This window comes from Ruditapes philippinarum, unplaced genomic scaffold, assembly GCF_026571515.1.
Source record: "Ruditapes philippinarum isolate M1 unplaced genomic scaffold, ASM2657151v2 ctg1086_1_1_1_1, whole genome shotgun sequence".
NCBI lineage: Eukaryota > Metazoa > Mollusca > Bivalvia > Venerida > Veneridae > Ruditapes > Ruditapes philippinarum.
This window is the reverse complement of record NW_026857769.1, coordinates 106,857-130,523: the sequence shown is the minus strand read 5'-3', so window position 1 is coordinate 130,523 and position 23,667 is coordinate 106,857. Positions and strand designations below refer to the sequence as shown.

The window sequence follows — 23,667 nt, the reverse complement described above, 5'->3', positions numbered from 1 at the left end:
TCGGAACATCTTCGGCTATTATTCATAAAAGGTCAGACTCTACTATTGATGATCGTAGGACAAGGCGGACAGTGAGACAGGGCGGACTGTACCAGGATGGACCGTATGTTTGGACGGGGCAGACCATATTTTGCGACAGGGCGGACCGTGACTCGAGACGAAGCGGACCGTGATTTAATGTAATAAAAATATTTAAATATTGTCTTTTTTCTTTTCATATCATTATAAACATATACAAATAGTAATTAATGCATTTTATTAATTGAGAATTAAACAGTTAAATGAAATTTTTAATAACCGCATAGAGTTGGACGTTATGCAGGTGATAATTGACCAATTATTGGGATTTTGATTGTTAAATAATAAGAGGATAAAACTTTATTTAACAATACGATATAAAAAGGCTTAATTTGTTATTCGATCGCGTCTGCATGACATTGGTAACACATGCAATTAATACAAAACAATAGTGTAAAATGACGATGAGTCGCATTACAATAAATGAACACAAAAGGTAGACAAAATTCACATCTACACAGATTATTTTACTGATATACTAAAAATAATGACATAGTCAGACAAACATGTATACGTTAATTTACAAAACTTAAAAACCGCATGCATGTATACCGATTGGTTTACATATTAATATATATTCTCTTACCGTAATTAAACACATAATATTATGCACAATTATAAACCATCAAGGCTTGCGCAAGTATTAAGATTTTTTACGTGTCTTGTTGAAATATTCTATCCATAATGCCATCAATTTTGACTGCATGCTCCTGGTTGAATTCTGCTCAACTTTTATTCCTTCGACTAGTTAATTTATATCAGAATGTTTTTTGTGCTTTGTCTGATTTGTTTAGATGCTGTTTGTATAGCGAATTGATATACATCTTGGTTTTCCTACAGTACGACTTAACTAATATATAAATCATCATTATTCCTCTATATAGCTTAAATGTTTAGAATGGTCAATGGTATATAAAGAAATTACAATTAAGATAATTCTGTCAAGTTTCATAATATCAGCGCAAAAGGAAAATATGTTTTACCAGGGTCTTTCAAATAGAATTTCTATTTGAAAGACCCTGGTTTTACACATGAAATTCCAACTATTTCACGCTACCTATTTTAAACTTTAAACAAATAACAGAATGTTTAACAATGATGAATAACCTAGCTGTTGGGGTCTAGGAATAATTACACCAATCTTTAAAAACAGGGACGTAAATAATTCTAAGAATTATCGAGTCATATGTTTTATTAATGTACTTGCAAAAAATAACTTTCATTTGCTTTTGAACAGATTAACTCACTGGTCCAATAAATATATTATACGATTGACAAAAATCAATTCGGTTTTCAAAAGGGAAAGTCAATAATTGATTGCATTCTGTACTGAATAAGACTTTAGACTTGGGTACAAACTTTATTGCTGTTTGTTGATTATAATATGTTATTTTTTGATAGTATTAATAGAACACATTAATGACAAAAAATTAACAGAAAAAAAGTTTGTAGTAAATTTGTACGGGTCGTAAAAGTAATGTATATATATTGTTGAGTCTTGTGTAAAGATTAATTAAAAATCATCAGATTTTTTCATCTCTAACATAGGGAAAAATATTTTTTACAATTGTATGCTGATGACCAAGTACTTTATGCTACATCACCGGAAGCATTACATTCTATGATTAATGATCGTGTAAGGTATTATGGGTAGTGGGGGTCTAACAATTAATACTACAAAAACAAAAATATTAATATTTTACAGAGGCCGCCAGTCTCGGCATAACTTTAATATTGAAGATACAACCGTTGTTACGTCATTTAAATATTTAGGTGCATGTATTATATAATTAAAAATGGAAACTGGTACCGCAGTCAAAATGTATTGCACAGCATGCTTCTCGTGCATTATATAGCCTGTTCACCATTTTTAATAATATCGAGTTACTAATTAGACAAAAATGAGTTTATTTGACAGTTTGGTCGGCTCTATTCTAAATTTCGGGTATGAAATATGGGGATTGCATGAAAAGACCGAAGTAGAACTGTGAAGAACTAAATTCTTACGTCGAGTATTATGTGCAAAACGTTTAACAAACCTTTCCACACTTTTCGGAAAACTTGGACGCATACCACTTGATGTATTTAGAAAAACTAACATAATTAAATATTAGATAGAAATATTAAGGCGCACGGACTCTTCACTAATGAAGGATACCTTTACGTTTTATATAACTTGGTGTCATTTACGGAAGAGCGAAAATCGTATAAATGAATTAATTGCTGCAGATAGTCACGTGCACGAATTTTCGTAAAAAAAAACACAATAACTTAAAGCCAACAGTTCAAACACCATTACACTGATTTCATTGCAAATTCTTTTTTGTACAACATTAGAGGGTCTTCTTTGTACAAAATGAGCATCAAAACCCTAACTCAATCTGTATGTCCTATAAATTTCCACGTGGCATGGCCATTTTGTAAACCTCGATTTGTTCTTTGTCTATATAAAGTGTATAAAAACACCATATTCTAGAGCCGGTCGTTAAAACACCATTTGCCTGATTCCATTGCAAATTCGTTTTTGTACAACTTTGAAGTGTCTTCTATATACAAAATGAGTATCAAAGCCCTCACCCAAATAATATATCTGTGATATTTCCGCGTGGCATGTCCATTTTTGTAGTTTTCGATATAACCGTAGATCAACTGAAAATTTGCAATGCGAAAACATAGAGACAAAACCTCGATCACAACTTAATAAGAATTTTTTTTAGTGGTCCGTGACAAAAATCCGCCTTAGAGCATGTTCTTCCTGGAATTCAAGTTGTGCACAGTTGGCCATTGTAAAATGAACGCTCCTTACTTAAAAAAATTAAAATGATCAAGTAGATTGGGATGGCTAAGAAGGTCTTCGACAAAGAAATACAAGGCTAAAAATATAGCTAGTGCTAGGAAAATGATAGCAAGTGGCTATTTGTCGCTTTTAGAAGTGGCACATTGATGTCTTAGTAATTTCGTAAATAATCTCCATATTCTAGAGCGTACCGTTTCAACACAATTTGTCTGATTTCGTTTTTGTACAAATTTAGAATGTTTTCTTTGCACAAAATAAGGACCAAAGTTCTAACTAGAACAATATGCCCAGGAAATTTCCGCATGGCATGGTCATTTTTGCGAACGGCGATTTGTTGTCTATATAAAGTGCATGAATTTTCGTAAAAACACCATATCCTAAAGCCAACTGTTCAAACACCATTAGTCTGATTTCATTGCAAATTCGATTTTGTACAACAGAGGGTCTTCTTTGTACGAAATGAGCATCAAAGCCCTAACCCAAATAGCATGTCCGAGATATCTCCGCAAGGCATGGCCATTTTTTGCGAACGGCTAATTGTTCTTTGTCTATATAAAGTGCATGAATTTTCATAAAAACACCATATCCTAAAGCCAACTGTTCAAAAACCATTAGTCTTTTTTCGTTGCAAATTCGTTTAAAAAATGACAGTGCCATGCGGAAATTTCCTGATTATAGCAATTATGACGAATGAGTGGTGGAGACCACAGACACTTGGAGTATAGACTCCGCCCTTTCTTCGCCCCTGAATATAAACAAGAGGGCAATGATGGCCCTGAAGTCGCTCACCTGTATATAGGCCCCCGGAGCAGGGCCAGTTTAAACCCCAGGGCTTTTATTTGAACAAACTTGGTAGACACCCATTAGAAGATGTTTCATGCTAAACATCTAAGGTCTAGCTCGTTGGGTTTTTTAAAAGAAGATTTTTTCAAGTTTTTTCTTTACACATATAGTTAAAAACAATGACACACCTGGGGCAGGGCCAGTTTTGACCCCAGGGCTTTTATTTGAACAATCTTTGTAGACACTTACTATAAATTGTCTCATGCTTAATATCTAAACTCTAGCTATTCGGGTTTTTTCAAAGAAGATTTTTAAGTTTTTGCTATACACATATAAGGAAAATCAATGTCCCCCGGGGCCGGCCAATTTTGACCCCAGGGCTTTTATTTGAACAAACTTTGTAGACACTCACTAGAAGATGCTTCGTGCTTAATATCTAAACTCTAGCTATTTGAGTTTTTTCAAAGAAGATTTTTTAAGTTTTTGTTATACACATATAAGGAAAATGAATGACCCCCGGGGCAGGGCCAATTTTGACCCCAAGGTTTTTAATTGAACAAACTTGGTAGACACTCACTAGAAGATGTATCATGCTTACATAAACTGTAACTATTTGGGTTTTTTTTCAAAAAAAGATTTTTTAAGTTTTTGCTATACACATATAAGGAAAATCAATGACCCCGGGGTGTGGCCAATTTTGATCCCAGGGCTCTTATTTGAACAAACTTGGTAGACATTCATTAGAACATGTGTCATGCTAAATATCTTAGCTTTAGCTCTTTGGGTTCTTTAAAAGAAGATTTTTTAAAGTTTTTACTATATGCATATAGGGAAAATCAATGACCCCCTGGGGTGGGGCAAATTTTGACCCAAGGGCTTTTATTTTAACAAACTTGGTAGACACCCATTAGAAGATGTTTCATGCTAAATATCTTAGCTCTAGCTCTTTGGGTTCTTTAAAAGAAGATTTTTAAAGTTTTTACTATATGCATGTAGGGAAAATCAATGACCCCCCTGGGGCGGGGCAAATTTTGACCCAAAGGCTTTTATTTGAACAAACTTGGTAGACACTTACTAGAAGATGTTTCATGCCAAATATCTAAGCTTTAGCTCTTCGGGTTTTTTAGAAGAAGATATTTAAAGTTTTTTCTTTTGGTTGCCATCTTTTGGTTGCCATGGCAACCAGAGTCCTGCATGGAATTAAATTCTTTGAACAATTTTCAAAGGTGACCACCAAAGGAACATTCCTGTGAAGTTTGGATGAAATTGGCTTAGTGGTTTGTGAGGAGATGTCATTTAGAGTAAAAGTTTACGGACAGACAGACGGTATGACGCCGGATGAAAAGCGATCACAAAAGCTCAACCTGTCACTTTGTGACAGGTGAGCTAAAAAAAACTAAAAGTATTATCTATTACAAGAATTAGTTTTAACTTTTTGCTTATGAGACGGTGAAGTGTCTGTTGTGGAGACTATATTTCACTTGTATTAAACAACACAACAAGAAATCATATATTAAATCTATTGCAATATAGTTTGATCATTCCAAATGGTTACTAGTGTAAGTAGCTATTAAATAGAAACAAGAGGGCCATGATGGCCCTGAAGTTTATTTGAACAAACTTGGTAGACACCCATTAGAAGATGTTTCATGCTAAACATCTAAGGTTTAGCTGGTCAAGTTTTTTCTTTACACATATAGTTAAAAACAATGACACACCTGGGGCAGGGCCAGTTTGGACCCCAGGGCTTTTATTTCAACAATCTTTGTAGACACTTACTAGAAAATGTTTCATGCTTAATATCTGAACTCTAGCTATTCGGATTTTTCGAAGAAAATTTTTAAGATTTTGCTATACACATATAAGGAAAATCAATGTCCCCTGGGGCGGGGCCAATTTTGACCGCAGGGCTTTTATTTGAACAAACTTTGTAGACACTTACTAGAAGATGCTTCGTGCTTAATATCTAAACTCTAGCTATTTGAGTTTTTTCAAAGAAGATTTTTTAAGTTTTTATTATACACATTTAAGGAAAATCAATGACCCCCGGGGCAGGGCTAATTTTGACCCCAGGGCTTTTATTTGAACAAACTTGGTAGACACTCACTAGAAGATGATTCATGCTTAGTATCTAAACTCTAGCTATTTGGTTTTTTTCAAAGAAGATTTTTTAAGTTTTTGCTATATACATATAAGGAAAATCAATGTCCCCCGGGGCGGGGCCAATTTTGACCACAGGGCTTTTATTTGAACAAACTTTGTAGACATTTACTAGAAGATGCTTCGTGCTTAATATCTAAACTCTACCTATTTGAGTTTTTTCAAAAGAAGATTTTTTAAGTTTTTATTATACACATATAAGGAAAATGAATGACCCCCGGGGCGGGGCTAATTTTGACCCCAAGTCTTTTATTTGAACAAACTTGGTAGACATCCATTAGAACATGTTTCAAATATCTTAGCTCTAGCTCTTTTGGTTCTTTAAAAAAAGATTTTTTAAAGTTTTTATTATACACATATAAGGAAAATCAATGACCCCCGGGGCGGGGCTAATTTTGACCCCAGGGCTTTTATTTGAACAAACTTGGTAAACACTCACTAGAAGATGATTCATGCTTAGTATCTAAACTCTAGCTATTTGTTTTTTTTCAAAGAAGATTTTTTAAGTTTTTGCTATACACATACAAGGAAAATCAATGACCCCCGGGGCGGGGCCAATTTTGACCACAGGGCTTTTATTTGAACAAACTTTGTAGACACTTACTAGAAGATGCTTCGTGCTTAATATCTAAACTCTAGCTATTTAAGTTTTTTCAAAGAAGATTTTTTAAGTTTTTATTATACACGTATAAGGAAAATGAATGACACCCTGGGGCGGGGCCAATTTTGACCCCAGGTCTTTTATTTGAACAAAATTGGTAGGCACTCACTAGAAGATGTTTCATGCCAAATATCTAAGCTCTAGCTCTTTGGGTTTTTTAGAAGAAGATATTTAAAGTTTTTTGCTATGGCAACCAGAGTTCTGCATGGAATTAAATTCTATGAACAATTTTCAAAGGTGACCACCAAAGGAACATTCCTGTGAAGTTTGGATGAAATTGGCTTAGTGGTTTATGAGGAGTGGTCATTTAAAGTGGTCATTTAAAGTAAAAGTTTACGGATGACGGACGGACGACGGACTGACGGCGGACGGACACCGGACGAAAAGCGATCACAAAAGCTCACCCTGTCACTTTGTGACAGGTGAGCTAAAAAGACATGGTGATGATGGAAAGTTATCACTAACCAAAATACATATTTTAAACTTGATACAAGTTAAAAGATTTAGTGGTGGTTAAGGTGTCTGCCTCTCAATCCAGAGATCATGGGTTCGAGCCCTACTCGGGTCACGACCATGTTTCTTCATACTGGTTCTCCAGTACTGGTTGGTTCTAGGAAGCAGACTCCAAAGTGATTAATATAAGTTGCAAGAACTTGTTTCGTAATCGAGCTTAAATAAATATGTTTAAACCAAAAGATTTAGCTATTTCTACCTTATGTAACTACAGGAAAAGATTAAGAGGCATTTTCAAGCACTTGAGCGTTTCATTAAGAGGTTCAAGTTATATTTTTCAAGTAAATCAAACTCTGACATCCAATATTGATGTCCTGATGATCCGTCCTATTTTAAAACACAGACTCGACAACTTTATTCAGTGGGGTAAAATGATAGATTGTTTGATTAAAAGGTCTTATTATTAATGATTGAATCACTGTCTCACTGATATCACAGATATGGTTTCGCCTAAGCACATATATAAAACGTATTTTGAGTGTCACTTGATAATTTCAAAGCTGTCCACATTATTATCTTTCTTTTCTGTCGAGGAAAAATCGAGGAATTCCTGTTGTCTGCGAGCGAAGGACTCTGCCACCAGTAGAGGAAACACAAGAGTTGCCTCGGCACAGATCTGTAATGTCCAAATATATCCAATAGTTAAACATACATATCTTTATGATAGGACGTTCACTAAAAAGCCTATCTTTTAAGCAATATAAATGGGCATGATAACAAATTTCCAAATCACACCATTATAATCCATGTTGTCTTATCAGACTCTACCATCTTAGCTGATCAATTTTGATATAGAAATCAATAGAATAAAAAATAGACGATTCAAATGTCAGAACAATATTTGAATATTATATACATTTGGCATGAGAACAGATACCTTGCTCTCTTTATTCTATCATTAAACATTTTAATAATACCCTACTTAACACACCTAAATTAAAAGACAAACATACAAAGCTACAAAGCCTTAATGTAATAAGTAAAATGAGTTTGAGAGATCTGACAAGACAATAATCTTTCCTTTTTTCTGACTGTGTTTTAAGCCACACTGACACTGTTAATGTCATATGGCATCTGCTCAGCTTTAATGGTGGAGCAAGACTTCAGACTTCCTCTGCATTATTAAAGGCACCATTATCATTGTTATCTAACTGGATAGCTTCCTCACAAAGTCCCTGGTGTGATTTGAACCAACAGAAGTGAAGGTCAAGTAATTTAAGGTCACTGACCTCAACAACTTAGCCAATTAGGTCCCTTAAATCATCTAATTATAATAAAATATGAAATTAACTGAGTATTCATCATGATTATAAAAATAGTAAATTATAAAAATATTGAATTCTAATAAAAACTTTTGAATGGACTAATACCTTTACAGGATTTGCAGTCTTCTTTATTTTACCCCAGGATATTGCCTCATCTGGGCTTGCGCCCGAGTCACTGCCATCAAACTCTGATGCAGTGTTTAAATATACAGCGAAATCTGCACCATTCCTCTACATTAGAAGAAGATAATCAAAATACTTTATTACATGATAATAATAACTTAAAATACTATTAAGACTTCAAGTGCTTTTATTTCATGAAATAGGAAATTTCTTACTTTATTCAGAATTTTAAAATATATAAGTTAAATAGCCTATAAAATGCATATAAAATGTACTCTCTTATCTGATTCTTTAGCAACTTCTCAACAATGCAGTCATTGGAAAAGTAATGGGTATGGATAATATCAAATAATGTAAATAATTACCATGATTTTAAATTAGCAATGCATGACTGTATGAGTCATTTACATTGTAACCCTGCCTTTATAATAAATCATGCATTAAATGATTACCATAAGATTAGCATTGCATGTATGATGCTTTATTACTCCGCCTCCCAGAATGATCATACCGGTGTTCACTGACTGTACAGCTATACTGTTTACACCTCGAATATCTGAAATATACATCTGAATTAATATTCTAAGTCTTGCTTGTAGTAAATATACCTCAGATATATGAAATGCACACTTGAATTAATATCAAAAGTCTTGTTTGTAGTAAATAGATCTTGGATATTTGAAATGTATACATACATTTAAAGATCCTGTAACACAATATTTTTATGGTTTTATGTCATAAATATGATTCTCAATTAAGATTCATCAATTTTGTAAGTTCCAAAAAGCATTATTTGTGAAGATATTACAGAATTTAACATGTCATGTAAATAAAGGGAGGTAATTTAAAAATTATTTTCTATAAAGTCGAAGTTGAATTTTTCAATAAGAAATAAATGCATATATTTAAATGATAACATATAATATGTACAAATATTTGCAGTACATATTTGACATATTATTTGATGTTTGAAAATTGTTTTATAAGCATAATTATACACATACATACTGAAACAAAAAAGAAACTTTCTCCAAGTTTGAATGTAGATATGTAAGTACAGTTTTTCAATCCTTTTGAAACCCGATTTTTACGTTGATTAAACATATCGGGCTTTTATACGGGGATTAGCAGATCGATTTTTCAAACAAAACAAGTTTTACAAGCTACTACATGTATATAAGTGTGTACATCTAAGTGGTATCCTTGAACAACTGGCACATACTTTGCGAAAGTTTCTTTTTGGTTCAGTATATATAATTTCACTTAAGTGTGGTACATGTATACAACTGCAATTACAACATACAGGATCTTTAAATCACATGTCTTGTTTGTAGAAAATATACCTCAGACATTTGAAATATGCATTTGAATTCATAAGTCTTTAAAGTATGTAGTAAATTAGGACATCAACTCTTATAAGATAGGAAGTACATTAGGGTATAATGTATATGAATAAAGGTTATTTAAAAATCCAGCATTTTTTAATAGAGGTCTTACACAGTCAACAGTAAATGAGTATAAAGGGAGGTAACAGTAATGTTTCCAAAGGTACATTCTACTAGAGCGGTAACTTCTCAGACATTATACAGGATGTTTAAAAAAGCACTTAAAAGACAGACATAAACATGATAAAGACAGACAGAAAATGTCAGCGCAATAATTGAAAACATTTCAAAACCTTTCTAAAATCATATACACACACATTTAAAAAAAAACTCAAAAATTTCTCAAACCTGTTGCATGGCACATAATAATGACAAAATGCAAATTGGGTTTAAAGTCATTTTAACGGTTTAAAGGTCAAATGGTGACTTTCCAGCATTTCTGGTGGATGGAGACCTTTTTGTGCCCCTTTAAGTATTCATTAAGGCATAAGCATATACAGGTGTAGACCATCAACCTCCAATAAACTAGCAGCAAAGGTTCTTCATATGAAAGTATTTACAGGATTTGAACCTTAGCATTGTTATTCCTAAATAATTTGAAGTCAGCAACAATACCCTCTTTATAAAAAATATTTTTTTTTAACAAAACATACTTTTAAACCAGTCAAGACTTACCTTGTACAAGATCTAGAACCAGTCCAGGGTTTTTATAGGAATGAAAGTAGATCATATCTCCTAGTGAACCATCTGTGATAGCTGGACAATAGACTGGAATGTTGTTTTTATGTGCCCAATAATACACAGAATCTGGGTTGTTAATCTCCTTGCCCAGTCTATCTATCATTCTGGATGGAGTCCACAGGACATTCTGAAATAGAAAAGAGTTAATATTGACCTTGTTCTAACAATTGACAAAACAAAAACCGAATCTTTTTTTGACACAGCATCTTAACTCTAAAATTATATCATGATTTGAATAATATGCACTGGAAGTTAATACAGAGGTTGTCATGCTGTTAGTCCTGATGCAGATAAGAATATGAGGACATTTTACAATTCAATGGCAAAGGTGTCACAAAAATACAATAAATAGAACTTTGGCATCAATAAGTTAGTCATAAAAATACACAAACATTTCACGATGATATGGAGATTTTCAAGTAAACCTGTGAATAAAAACCAAGACATAGCTCCCAGTATAATTTGCTGAAATAAGTGATCACTTAAGTAAAACCACACACCTTTCATTGACAAGCTGAATTTCTTTTTCACATAGTAAAATGCATCATGCTAACTAAAGACAATTCCACAATAGTAAAATACAGAAGTATTTTTCTCTCTGTAATAAATATTTAGCAGTGACAGAATATGAATTCATTTTAACTGCTCATAAAAGGAATGGTTTTCTGAATAAACTCTATTTGATAAGGTCATGACCTATAGAAATACAGTATGAAGCATTTGTATATATGCTAGGGAAGCATTTACCTTTTCCTTCTGTTCTTCCAGCATTTTGTCCAGTATAGGCATCAACCAGTCCTCAAACTTGCAGTAATTGTCATTCGGAACTAGCAGATTGCCTATCCTATTTATACCTTTATCCCTAAGTTCTCTGCCTCTCAGTGAAAAATCGCCCACATAAGTTGGGGCCATACATTTTATAAAATCTTCCTCAATACCTCCAGCTGTGGTAACGATACAGTCCACCTGCAACATATAATACACTATCAAACCAAGTTTCATATTGATAGCATTGATAGTTTAAAATCATCCTACTCAACATGCAGACAAAAAACTCTAAGTCAAAAAGGGGCATAACTCCTAAAACGTTACTTTCAGTATAAAGTCCCTTATCTTGTAACTTCATCTTATCATGATCTTAAGAGCTACAATTTTCTTGTTGATACCCTAAAAACTGTTTGAAAAAGAGGTACATTAAAGTTTCGAACGAAGACAAAGGACAACAAAGCAATCATAATAGCTCACTGTTTTTTCTCCGAAACTCAAAAATATCTAAAGCGTATGATTTTCTGACACAAAAAGTTTCAATTTAAGTTACTAAACAGCAAACCCTATCTTGTAATTGAAAATTTATATACATATGTTCTAAGTACTTACCATATTATGTTGTACTAGATATTTGAGGACTTCTCTAACACCAGCTGACACGAGATTGGACGTGTAACTAAGAAATATAGTACAGTTAGTCTGTGAACGACCAGTAGGATGCAGGTTTAAATCCTTCAAGTTTTCCTTTGCAACACATTTCAGTTTACAATCAATCTAAAAATAATTCATAAAACATAAAATAAACATATAAAAGTGCACAATGAAAGACAAAGATCAACATATCAGTACCGAAAATTTGTTTATTCTTTTTTTGTTCAGTGCTTTTAACAATAATAATGATATCTGTCGTATATTGTGGTTCGGATCGGAATATCTGTCCCGAGGGGACCCGTACATTGGGTGGTAACGAGGCTTGCCGAGTTACCGCCTCCCATACAAACCACAAACATGTCTCAGATATTTTTTCTTGCATTTTCTACCATATTCCATTATATTTTAAATTCTTTACCTTAATTTAACAATTTTTTAGTGGAAAGTTAGGTCATTACACCCTTAACTACACTTCATAACTTACAACAGCGTATGAAATTACAACTTCATTCATAACGTTAAAATTACATTATCCTAAGCACACCATTGTATAGCATGTGACTCATCTGGCACCCTCTATGCCAGATGAAATTTCCAGCATGGCTTAAACTAACGGAAATGCCAGTATGGTATGAAAGAAAATACCAGGTGCACAGGCATATGATAATAAAAAGTCCCTGACAGGAATCAAAGCCAAAGTGGTGGGGTAAGTGCTCTAAAGTCAACAATCTTAACCACTCAGTTACATAGGCCCTAAGCTGCCATCTTTAAGAAAAAACTTATCACCCAAATGACCGAACAACACTGCCAGTTCAATATCCCATTATTATAAGTTCAGAATAAATTCTTTTATTACACAACAAACTGCTGTTATTTACCATTTTGTTGATTTCCTCCACTGCCTTGCCGAAGTTTTGAGCTTGAAACCCTGACCGTGCATATGATTGTAAAAGTTTGTGATAGTCAACTCCCTCATTGAAATCATATCCTTAAGATAAAGAAACGCATTAATATCATCATGTGATTTGAGGAACTACACATAAAATCTTATATCGAAACACAGGTCTACGACAGCACTGTATGTTAGCTCCTAAGACAATTTTTCTGAGGTCTAAATATCCTTTATTCACAATACAGTCTAAAAGATTCAACTCTTGAAGAGTCTCTCAAACAATATGAAAGCTTTGTTGAATAATCATTGCTTTGCATAATCAATTTTGATACAAATCTCATTTGTTCGTTTTTCAGATTTTCACACAGATCTTAACACTTTTTTGGTCATATCTTAGCCGTCAATCCATCTAATTAGATTTCCTGGATAACTAACCAGTACTTACTAATTTCTATGTCTGTCATAAACAACTTATCCCACATAATCTACACGGAGTTCAATGCCACAAGGTTTTATATTTTATTCAGAAGATTTATTATTTCAATAAATTTGACATTACAATATCATTTTAGACCTATCCTCAATCAACATAAATAAGTTTTTATACAAATTTTAGCAGCATAATTTTTTCAAAGCTTCATGATACCATTTTTGTCTTTAATTGGGGTTAACATGCTCTAAGGAAAGCGGTTGCCTAGCGGTAAAGGTGTCTGCCTCTCTACTCAGGGATCATAGGATTTAGCCCAACTTTGGTCACAACCAGTACTGGTTAGTTCCAGGAAGGGACTTCAAGTTTGAGAGGTGCCCAAATAAGATACAAGCTTTCTTCACAAGCTAGTGAAATATCAAAACTACATCACAATTCCTCCCTTATCTTATTTCTTAAAGCACTATTCACCATTTGACATGGCTAAATTTGTAACAGTTAGTTAGGGTTGAACCATTTTATAATAAAACACACCTTTTATTGTTGGAGTGTCATCTGGAAGAGATTCACTTTTCACCAAAACAGCTTCAGTGGCAAGACTAGGAGGCTTATCATCTACAATAAAAACATAATTATAAATTTTGTTATTATTCTCGATTTCATTTTGGAAAGGAAATATTGCATGCTAAAATTGGAAAAAACATCTTGGAAATCAATGCAGTCTGACTGCAATTTCAAAGCTCTTGTACTGTTGCCCGACTAACTTTAAATATATATTTTAATATTCCCAACACTGATAACAGGCGGTTCCTAGAAAAGAAGTTAGACAAGTCCATTTAAGAAATTCTGCAGATTAAGTTTTGAATAAAATCAAACACCTACTGTGATTCTCACAGCTTGTGGAGACAGAAAAAAATCTGTTAAAATGTTTTATCTATAGGTCTGTTACTATTATAGGTCTTGATGAAACATCTACAATTTATTTAGGTCCTTGAAGTCATGTGTGAGGTTATAAATTAATTTGATTAAAATTCATTGAAAAGTTCTTTTGAACTTAAAACCTCAAAGTATTACACCAACACCAGGCATTGATGAGCTAAAGAACATTTTTTCACAACTGGCTAAAACGTTATATTTTTTCATATGCCATTCACATTTCCTTTTTTAAGTATAATTATATCATTACCTTTGACCCCTTTCAACTGTATAATCAACTTGGAAACAAGGACTAAATACTCATCCTGAAAGGAATAGCAAAATTGATGTTCTGGTTTAAATGATTATATTTCAAAGGCTATCTAAACACAGCAAATATACTTATTTGAGAAACCATACTTCAAAAATTTATTCCCATTTGAAACCTATACCAATATGTAATTATGTTACATACTTTAACCCTTACCTACATGTAAATATCAACGTAATTGTCTATCATTTAATATGGACAAAGCCAATCATCATTTTGAGGGTAAATTCTTCAAAGTCAAGCAAAAAATTTAATGTTCCATGAGAGTTAATCTTGAAATAAAGACAAAAATATGCATGTATTTATTTATTACCCTACTCTTGGCTTGGTCAAACAACTTTTTTTCTAGTTCTTCTGAAGACAGCTCATTCGAAGTTGATGAATTCTGTTTTGCATCATTTCTGGAGATAAAACAAAATGACAGTACTGTAGATAATAATATATTCAAATCAATTAAGTGTGACAAAAAAAACAACTGGAAAACATTTTTTTACTTGCATGCGAGGAGTTTCTGTACAAAAATGGTAGTTACTTAAACATTATTTTTTCATTATGATCGGTCATCAGAAAGTTCAATGTTACACTTTAATATTCTGCTTGTCACCCAAAATTATGGAAATTCCATTATGTTCTAAACATAAAATAACCCTTAGTTATGAGGCCTCATATGGGGTACCAAAATAATACATTATTTTGTATGAAGAGAAGGAGTTTCCGTACATAAAATTTAACCCATTTGATTATGATTATAGAATGTTGTTATATTAGACCTATTTTTCATTTAAAATTTTTAAAGAGACCAGTTTCCTAGAGGATGGTAGATCTAATTCAGAATATACAGTGTAGACTGAACGCTGGTATTTATTAACCGGTACCAGTACCTCAAACTATTCACATGCAATGGCGTCCTTCCAATGATATTTTAATCATTAAAGCCATAAAATTATTAAATTTAAATATTGTAATATAGCCTATAGGTAAAAATCCTGCTAATTAAACAGGTTTCATCACATTGCCTTACTTATCTATACACAGGTGGTATTAGGGGAAAACCTTTTAACATGCCTCACATGTAAGTACTTTTGCGCATGTGCGCAAGGATGGAATCCCCTAAAGTTAACAAGGTCATGTTTTTTCAAAACACACATGATTTAAAATGAAAGCTTTTTATACATATGGCCAAACTGACACTTAGATTTTGTCTTGTTTTTACATCTGCTTTATATTATTTTTTAATGAATGCGAGTAAATATCAAGCGTTTAAACAAAAAATATGGGTACTGCTTCTGTACGGGAACTGCTTGCATGCCAGTAGGCATCTAAGGTATTGTTAATTTAATGATCATTTAATTCATATGATATCATTTAGTTCAGTTTATAATGAATGTATTTTACTTTGAGCTGGAAGCTATAAGCTTATAGAAACACTCTTGAATCTGTTACTGGAAACAACCAGTACAAAGCAATAATTTTCTTTCTGAAAGGGATGGAAACAACAAAGCAAACAATCTTGAAATAACTTTGTTCCCATGTTTGCAACATATTGGCATCCTGCATCGTTACCAATTTCCTATAATGCTGTATGAAATGATTAATATAACTAGGAAGTATGGTAAAATATTTTCTGAACCACACATTCAACAAATAAGTACAAGCCTGTAGCTGCTAAATTATACTGCCAGGCTTTATCCAGCTGGATTTTTTTCTTATGGCTCTTCTTTGAATGTTTTCAAACTTAAAGTCATTGAATAGGGACCAAGTTTTTTTGTTTTTTTTTAAATTTAAATCAACAACTCGGACGAAAGCATGCAATTTGATAAACTGTTACCCAATATCACTGAAGCTGACTAGTATGCAGCATTTTATCGGTTAACAAATTTGTTTTAAAGTTACTGGTTTCCTAGCAGTTTCCGTCCCCTAGCAGTTTTCCGGTGGAAATTTATGCACAATAACTAAGACCCAATTTTAGGTAAATCAATATTTCTGAAAATATTTTTGCAGACAAAATGGAAAATGTTGGGAAGTTCTTTTTGTCTGATAAAACCATCTTAACATTGCTTTATTGTACTGAATTATATTCAAAATAAAAAAGGTCCAGAAAACTGCTATGAATTTTTGAATAAAGGTGAAAAAAGGAGTTACATTTCAGGCCTATATTCAAATTAAAAAGTAAAATGAAAGTCAGTGCAACATTAAACACATGGCAATGCTGGACAGGTACCTTCAACTTCAAAGGGGTTACTTGACAATATCCACGAGGTAGACATCAACATCGAGGAGGTGAAGACTGTACATCGGTGTAGAGTGGCGTGTTCCGACATAAATTTTTAAAACTATATTACACAATTGTATCACAACTGTCCCATGACAAACTGATGTTCCAATCTACACCCTAAAAGGTCTTGTGACCAACATGTATTTACACTTTAAAAGGTGGTGTCCATTTAAACATATGATGGTACGACTGGAACGAGCTGGATGGAAGATATAAACGCCTCCAGGCTCTCAGTAGTAACATAATATTCCAGGTAATAACAGTTCTTGGAAACAAGAGCTGTCCGTAAGACAGCGCGCTCGACTTTTTTATTGCTTGCCAATAAAAAAAGTTTTTGCAGTAAAAGGCAATACAAGAATCTCTGTATTTTTAAAGTGAACTAGTTGTTTGATACCCTTGAATATTACAGCAATGTTTATATGACATAATTTATGGTAAAGTGAACAAGTGGATAGGAATGAATTTTTTTAGATTTTTTAAGTTTTTTAGTGCTTGCCTATAATACAAAACATTGACAGTTAAGGGCCATAATTCAAATAAAATCTTTGACAGAATTACCTTCTCCTGGACATGTTTGGGAATCATGATTGTAAACAAGTATTCCAACTTTCAAATTAATATCTCAAACAGTTCAGTGCAAAAAGTGGACTGGTACTAAAAACTTAACCAAGATTCTAAGTCGATAAAAGGCCTTAATTTTTAAAACAAATCCTTGACAGAGTTACCTTCTCTTGCGTACAGATGGGGGTAATGATGTGAAATAGCATTAAAAGTTTCAAAGCAATATCTCAAAGGGTTAAGGCAATAAGTGGATTTTACCCATATTCAATGTATTTTCTAAGTCAAAAAGGGGCATAATTCTGTCAAAAACCTTGACAGAGTTATGTCCTCTTGTCTGTTGATGAAGGTCGTGATGGTAAACAAGTATGGTCAGTTTCAAAGCAATACCTCCAATGGTTTTGAAATAAAGTGAGGTGGTACAAAAAACTTAACCAAGCTCAATACACTTTCTAAGTCAAAAAAGGGCCATAATTCTGTCAAAAACCTTGACAGAGTTATGTACTCTTGTCTGTAGATGGAGGTTATGATGGTGAACAAGTATGGTAAGTTTCAAAGCCATACTTGTAATACTTCTGAAATAAAGTGGGGTGGTACGAAAAACTTAACCAAGGTGTGACGCCAACGCCGACGCCGACGCCGGGGCGAGTAGGATAGCTCCCCTTTTCATAGAAAAGTCGAGCTAAAAATGAGTGTTGATAAAATTTAATGTTGATTCTAGATTGAACTGGGATGAATTTCATACTGTGACTTCTTCGGGTTGAACAGACGGTGGCAATAGTGGGATGGTATAAAACTGGCACAGCTATTAAAAAGTTAACTACTTTGTACATGAGAGTCACATCTGCCCATACTCTACGTTGTTGAAGACTGGGCCATTGTAATTTATTTATCAGTTCAGTTACACTAGAAGGATTGTGTGGGTTATACGGTCTATTCAATACCCATCTCGCTGCGTTTCTTTGGACCACAGGGGATTATGTCATTTTTTTCCTTTCCCACTATATAAATAATATAACAAGGGATACAACTCAAAATTGCTCAATTTACGAAAAAATAAATACAACGCAGAATACAACAGATTTTTTTTCTTTTTATTGTTGGACATTGATAATAGAATCGATAATTTTCAAAAAAAAAAGACTCACTTTGTTACATGGACAAGATATTATTAAAAATAAGCTTTCATGTTTCATTTTTACACACTTTCGTAAAATTTGGGTTTGTAAAATTACACACGTGTGTAAAACGACATCTAATGCAAACGTATGCTCATATTTATAAGAAAGTTTAATCATGTAGTCGGTTAAATATCAATCATCCACCACCATCAATGATGCAATCATTAACTTCTGGTACAAATTATTGTAACAATTTCTGTTTGTTTTGATAATTTCTATCCTCGGCTTCCATTTTGATGTTGCCCGTATGTTCCATGCGTTAATCCAACTTCTGTTAGTGACTGTCAATTTCATTGGCTAATGAATAATAATAATCCAGATAATAATGGCGTATAGCCGCGACGAAGAGCTGTTTTTTTCACCAGCCAATGAAAATACTCGGTACATAAACACACCTTTAAAATGGACGACAATTTGACAGCCAATGTAAATATTGAAATGTTAGCTATTTCCTGCAATGTTACAGGTTTTAATGAAGTGTTTGTAGTAGAGCTTGGGTAATGACTCGTTCATATAATATGAAAAAGGCAAAGCCTCAAAGCGAGCTCGATGTACTTTTAACGTGAAATAGTATGAAATAATCGCTCATTTTTATTTCAAATGCAGTGACGAGTGCGTGTGACATTACACGTACTGTGTTGAATATGGCTCTGCCCCTGTCGTTAAATGAATAACGAGTTTTGATAACGTTGATAAAACTTTGTTTATTTTATTTCACTCCAGGGCTCTCAGTAGGGTCAGAATTTCACGAGTCAAAGACTCTTTGGCCAAAATTTTCATGAGTCAAATCAATTTTTTCTAGTGTCATTTGACTACATGAATCATTTTTATGTTACAAAAATGACTGTTTTGGAGGTCATTTTGCGTAGATTCCAAAGTCTTGATTGATAGAAAAAATGCCTAATTATAAATGTCTACTAAGCCCCTCACCCCCTCTAAAAAACAAAAAATGAATTGCTGTGAAAAAATAAAATAAGCAGCAGCTTTTCTGATTACAGTAAATGTATAAAATATAAAAAAATTTTATCTTTACTGGTACAGTAAAGACTGTTTACAGTGACCTTCGATGGGAGAAAAGAAAAAAGGTCATTATAGACAGGGAGTCACTGTGGACAGTCTCTACATAATTCGGATATATGAACATATCATACCAATATTTTGTTGAAAAGCAGGATAGTACCATACTAAGGGTTTAATTATATTTTTATTGATATTAAACATATCAAATATCATTTATAAAAAACAAGAGAATATTAAAAGTGCATGTATTATTGGTTAAGATTATAAACTACACAATCACATTAGTATTTAAAAGTTACATATTCTTTAAAATGTAATTTATATTGATAAATCTGTTTGTAAAAAATGTTTAATTTCAATTTTACTAATGAGATGTTACTGTAGAGACATTTAATTTTGTATAATCAGCCTGTTTACTTTACGGAGCTCAATGTATTAATAAAACAAAAATAATAAAAAAAAATTACAAATCTTCACATAATTTCTACAGATAAGTGCTCCGAAAAAAAATTAACAATCGAGGTTTCAAACATAACCACACCTTTAAGACGTTTGGCATTGTTTATCTTTACTCGCCAAAACACCGCAGCAATTATGTATATGCAGGTGTCTTTAATCATTCTATCGGCGAAAATTGATTGAATCTGTCGCCATTTTGTGTAATTGTCAACAAACAGCCACAGTGTATTAGCGTGTCACCGATTGGTCAATGCAAACTGCCGTAGATACAACCCGCGTTCTGATTCGTCAATCGCATGAATACGTAATAAGAAAGATAAACATAGTGAACTCTTGCCTTGCGGCGTGTATTTAACTTTGTTGATGTTGACACGCGTTCTTAATTAGCGGATTAACGGTAATTGGTTGTAATTGAGAGGTAAACAAATTATTAACAGACCTAGCGGCGTAAATAAGTATGACGGAAAATTATAAAAATCGGGCGACTTCAAAATCTATTTGAAGTTTGTTTTAGGCAAAGTCGCTGATCCGAAGGCGACTTCTTCGCCAATGTCGTCACCTAATTCAAGCCTTGCTCCCCTTACAAAAGTCGCTGTTCACGGGTGACTAAATCATGGTCGTTGTACGGACTAGACAGGGAGTCGCTACATACAGACCATTTATATAGTAAATACTGTTCGGCGCACCTAACTATGGTCACTAAAGACAGAACGTCGCTATATACAGGGGGTCGCTAAGACAGTCTTTACTGTACTAGGAATATTTAATTGAAAAGAAATCACAAATGAACCGGTACTCCAAGTAAATCAAAGACGTATTATAAACCTTTAAAAGCAATCAATAATTGACACCTCAAGTATGTAATTCTTATCAGTTGTGTAGAGCTATTTTTAGCGCTGTCAAATTGCAGCCACTGAATTGTCGCGCTTCAGTGCACAGGCTATAAACAATTGCCGTGTGTAAAGGATTAACCGATTTTATACACGGCTTATACTGTCTGTTGACATTTTTAATGAGTGTGATTTGAACATATGTAGGATTTGATGGGTAATTAGGGGTGGATTTAAGGTAATTATTATTGCATTGCTGAAAATCCCATGTGGCAAATTGACTCTTGAGGAGATTTTATCACGTGTCAAATTTGTGCATTTCCTGATTTTCACGAGTCAAAACCCGGATCCCCGTGTCAATCGAGAGCCCTGCACTCTATATTTTTTCAAGCGAAATAAAGATTATTAAAAGTGAAATAAATGTAAAACTTAAAACGTTTGCGACATTAAAATAGCGTACTTGATTTTTTTGTTTTGCACGTGCTGTTTGGCGCTACATTGTGACGTCACGTAAACAATACTTTAAACGTCTGTACAGCGTTAACGACTGAATTAAAGATATTGGTGTTCGCATTCATTTTCTTAGTTAGACCATTTTCTTTCATTCTATATAGTTTTCACAACAAAATTCGACAAAAAATTGTTATTCATTTAACGACAGGGGCGGAGCCATATTTAACACAGTACGTGTAACGTCACACGCACTCGTCACTGCATTTGAAATAAAAATGAGCGATTATTTCATACTAACTCACGTTTAAAAGTGCATCGAGCTCGCTTTGAGGCTTTGCCTTTTTCATATTATTATATATATAGAGATTTAATAAAATAATGCTAGATTTCCGTGCTTTGGATCTGTTCTCAGTGGGGTTTTTTCTTTATTTAAGTACTACCCTAAAATGGTACTGTTCCTAATAGAAAATAGACATTAAAATTCCCAATTTCCAATGTTCAAATCGGAAAATTATTATAAATTTACGATTTCACCACACACTGACACTATTTTTGAAGTGTCGCGAAATCCTATGATATTTGGATAAAAACACAAATTAAGTTAATTGCTAGGACTGAAGGTATAAAAGACAAATTTTGCACATTAAAAAAGAAGAGTGTCAAACATCACAATTTACTTACATCCGTTCAGTGATCATACAACGGAGCGATTCCGTGTGCCACTCTTCAGTGCTCGCCATGTTGTTGTTTTTTTGTTATTTTTAACGAATACTTTTTAAAAAACGGAACATCTAGTCATCCATCTCGGTCAGACTAAAGTATTATTTTTCCCACATGGAATATATATATACATATTATAAGGTTATGACTAAAATCTCATTTTAAGGTCACCTCAAGCAGTATTAACTATCCAAACACCGTGTGGGCCCCCTGTGATTTTTCCAATAAATCAACCTTAAAATTGAGTAGGTGAGACTGGGGCACTCTGGGACAAAAATCATATTTTTCAATCTCCTACTTAACATATCTTAAGTGTTATGATATTGAGTTATTTTATATTCATATGACCTTTAACCTTAATACTCATTTCTGTAAATTTCCACTGACCACGTTGTGCCTGCAGAATGTTATATCCTGGGAGATTTCCCGCCAATGCATCAGTCCAGATCATAAAACTGACTAGAACACACTTGTGTCTTTTCTCTTATTATATTCACATTTGTGAATCGCATGGACCAACTTTAATAGTATATAAGATATTCAAAGAATATAACATTAAGGATTGATACTCTCTTTCGTGGATGAAAAGGAAAATTAATATGTACTGGATGCAGCAGATAACTAACTGAACCTAAAATAATTAAGTTGACTTGGAGATATACATTAGACTACGGTCATTAAAATGTCCCAGAGTACCCCGCGCTAGGGGCACTCTGGGACACCATATATGGTACAGTGGGACATGCTTGGGTACGTAGGACAACATGTATAATTTAATTGAAACGAAATTTTACTGGAATTGAAAATCTGCGGTTGTTTCAAAAATCTAGATGTTCCAGTGCATGTTAAATGTGGAATTCTGCTTAAGCCGGTTGGGGCGGGGGAGGGGGCGGTTAACTGCACGTTCCATTACTGTTTATGAACAGGCTTGAAATCAAACTGAGCCTGCAACATTTTCAATTTTGCTGTTTTGGGCTTTCTATAGGAATTCTATCGAAATTTCTCTATTTTTTTCTTATTTTTATAGGTGCTTATAGTCACACTTGTTTTGTCCAAGCATGAATCATTGATATATTAATGAATGACAAAGTTAGGAAAATATAATCTAAATTCATTCATTTGACGTTCATTGCGGTTTAAAGGTCAAGAACATATCTAAATTATTCCATATGTTTCTTTGATCACAAGTGTAACGTTTTGTCCACATATGAATCAAATTCTTCCATAATGACAAATTATGACAATAAAAGTTCAATAATTTGGCCATGACGGTCAAGGTCATTCAAAGGTCAAGGTCAGTTCATCCTTTCAAAATATCTTGCCCAAAATTTTGTTTTGCCAAAACATGAAGATAATTCATTTATTAATTACCAAGTTACAATCAATTATGGCAAAAATCAGTGAAAGTGCAATAATTTAACGGTCAAGGTCATAAAAGATCAAAGGTCAATTTGAGTTTGATACACATGAAAGTCTAATCCAAAAGAATGTTGTCCCAGAGTACCCCAACTACCCCGCCATTTTTATGTGACAATAACTTAAAAAGACAACCAAACCAAGATTTATTTCAAATCAGAAAATAAAGGCAATGTTTAGCACATTATCATTTACTAATATGATATAAATAAGTATCCAATATAGAAGAATTTAAATGCTATATAGGACTTTTCTAGAATTTCAC

At 33.3% G+C, this 23,667-nt stretch overlaps 1 protein-coding gene across 1 annotated transcript; it reads right to left on the bottom strand.

Moving 5' to 3' along the window:
• Positions 1–6,844: 6,844 nt before the first annotated feature.
• Positions 6,845–22,071, bottom strand: LOC132750881 (deoxyhypusine synthase-like). Its single transcript, XM_060740945.1, has 11 exons — positions 21,948–22,071; positions 14,804–14,891; positions 14,431–14,485; positions 13,779–13,859; positions 12,804–12,913; positions 11,884–12,048; positions 11,254–11,472; positions 10,441–10,633; positions 8,833–8,936; positions 8,363–8,488; positions 6,845–7,608 (listed from the first exon to the last, which is right to left on the bottom strand). The coding sequence occupies exons 1-11, from the start codon at positions 22,004–22,006 to the stop codon at positions 7,474–7,476; spliced, it is 1,335 nt and encodes a 444-aa protein (XP_060596928.1). The 5' UTR covers positions 22,007–22,071; the 3' UTR covers positions 6,845–7,473.
• Between the last annotated feature and the right edge of the window lie 1,596 nt (positions 22,072–23,667).

Coding starts and splice junctions, on each gene's coding strand:
- LOC132750881 (XM_060740945.1), bottom strand. CDS start 22,006: ATGGCGAGCACTGAAGAGTGGCACACGGAATCGCTCCGTTGTATGATC. Junction 14,892..21,947: donor TGTATGATCACTGAACGGAT/GTAAGTAAATTG, acceptor TTTTATCTCCAG/AAATGATGCAAAACAGAATT. Junction 14,486..14,803: donor TTGACCAAGCCAAGAGTAGG/GTAATAAATAAA, acceptor TATTCCTTTCAG/GATGAGTATTTAGTCCTTGT.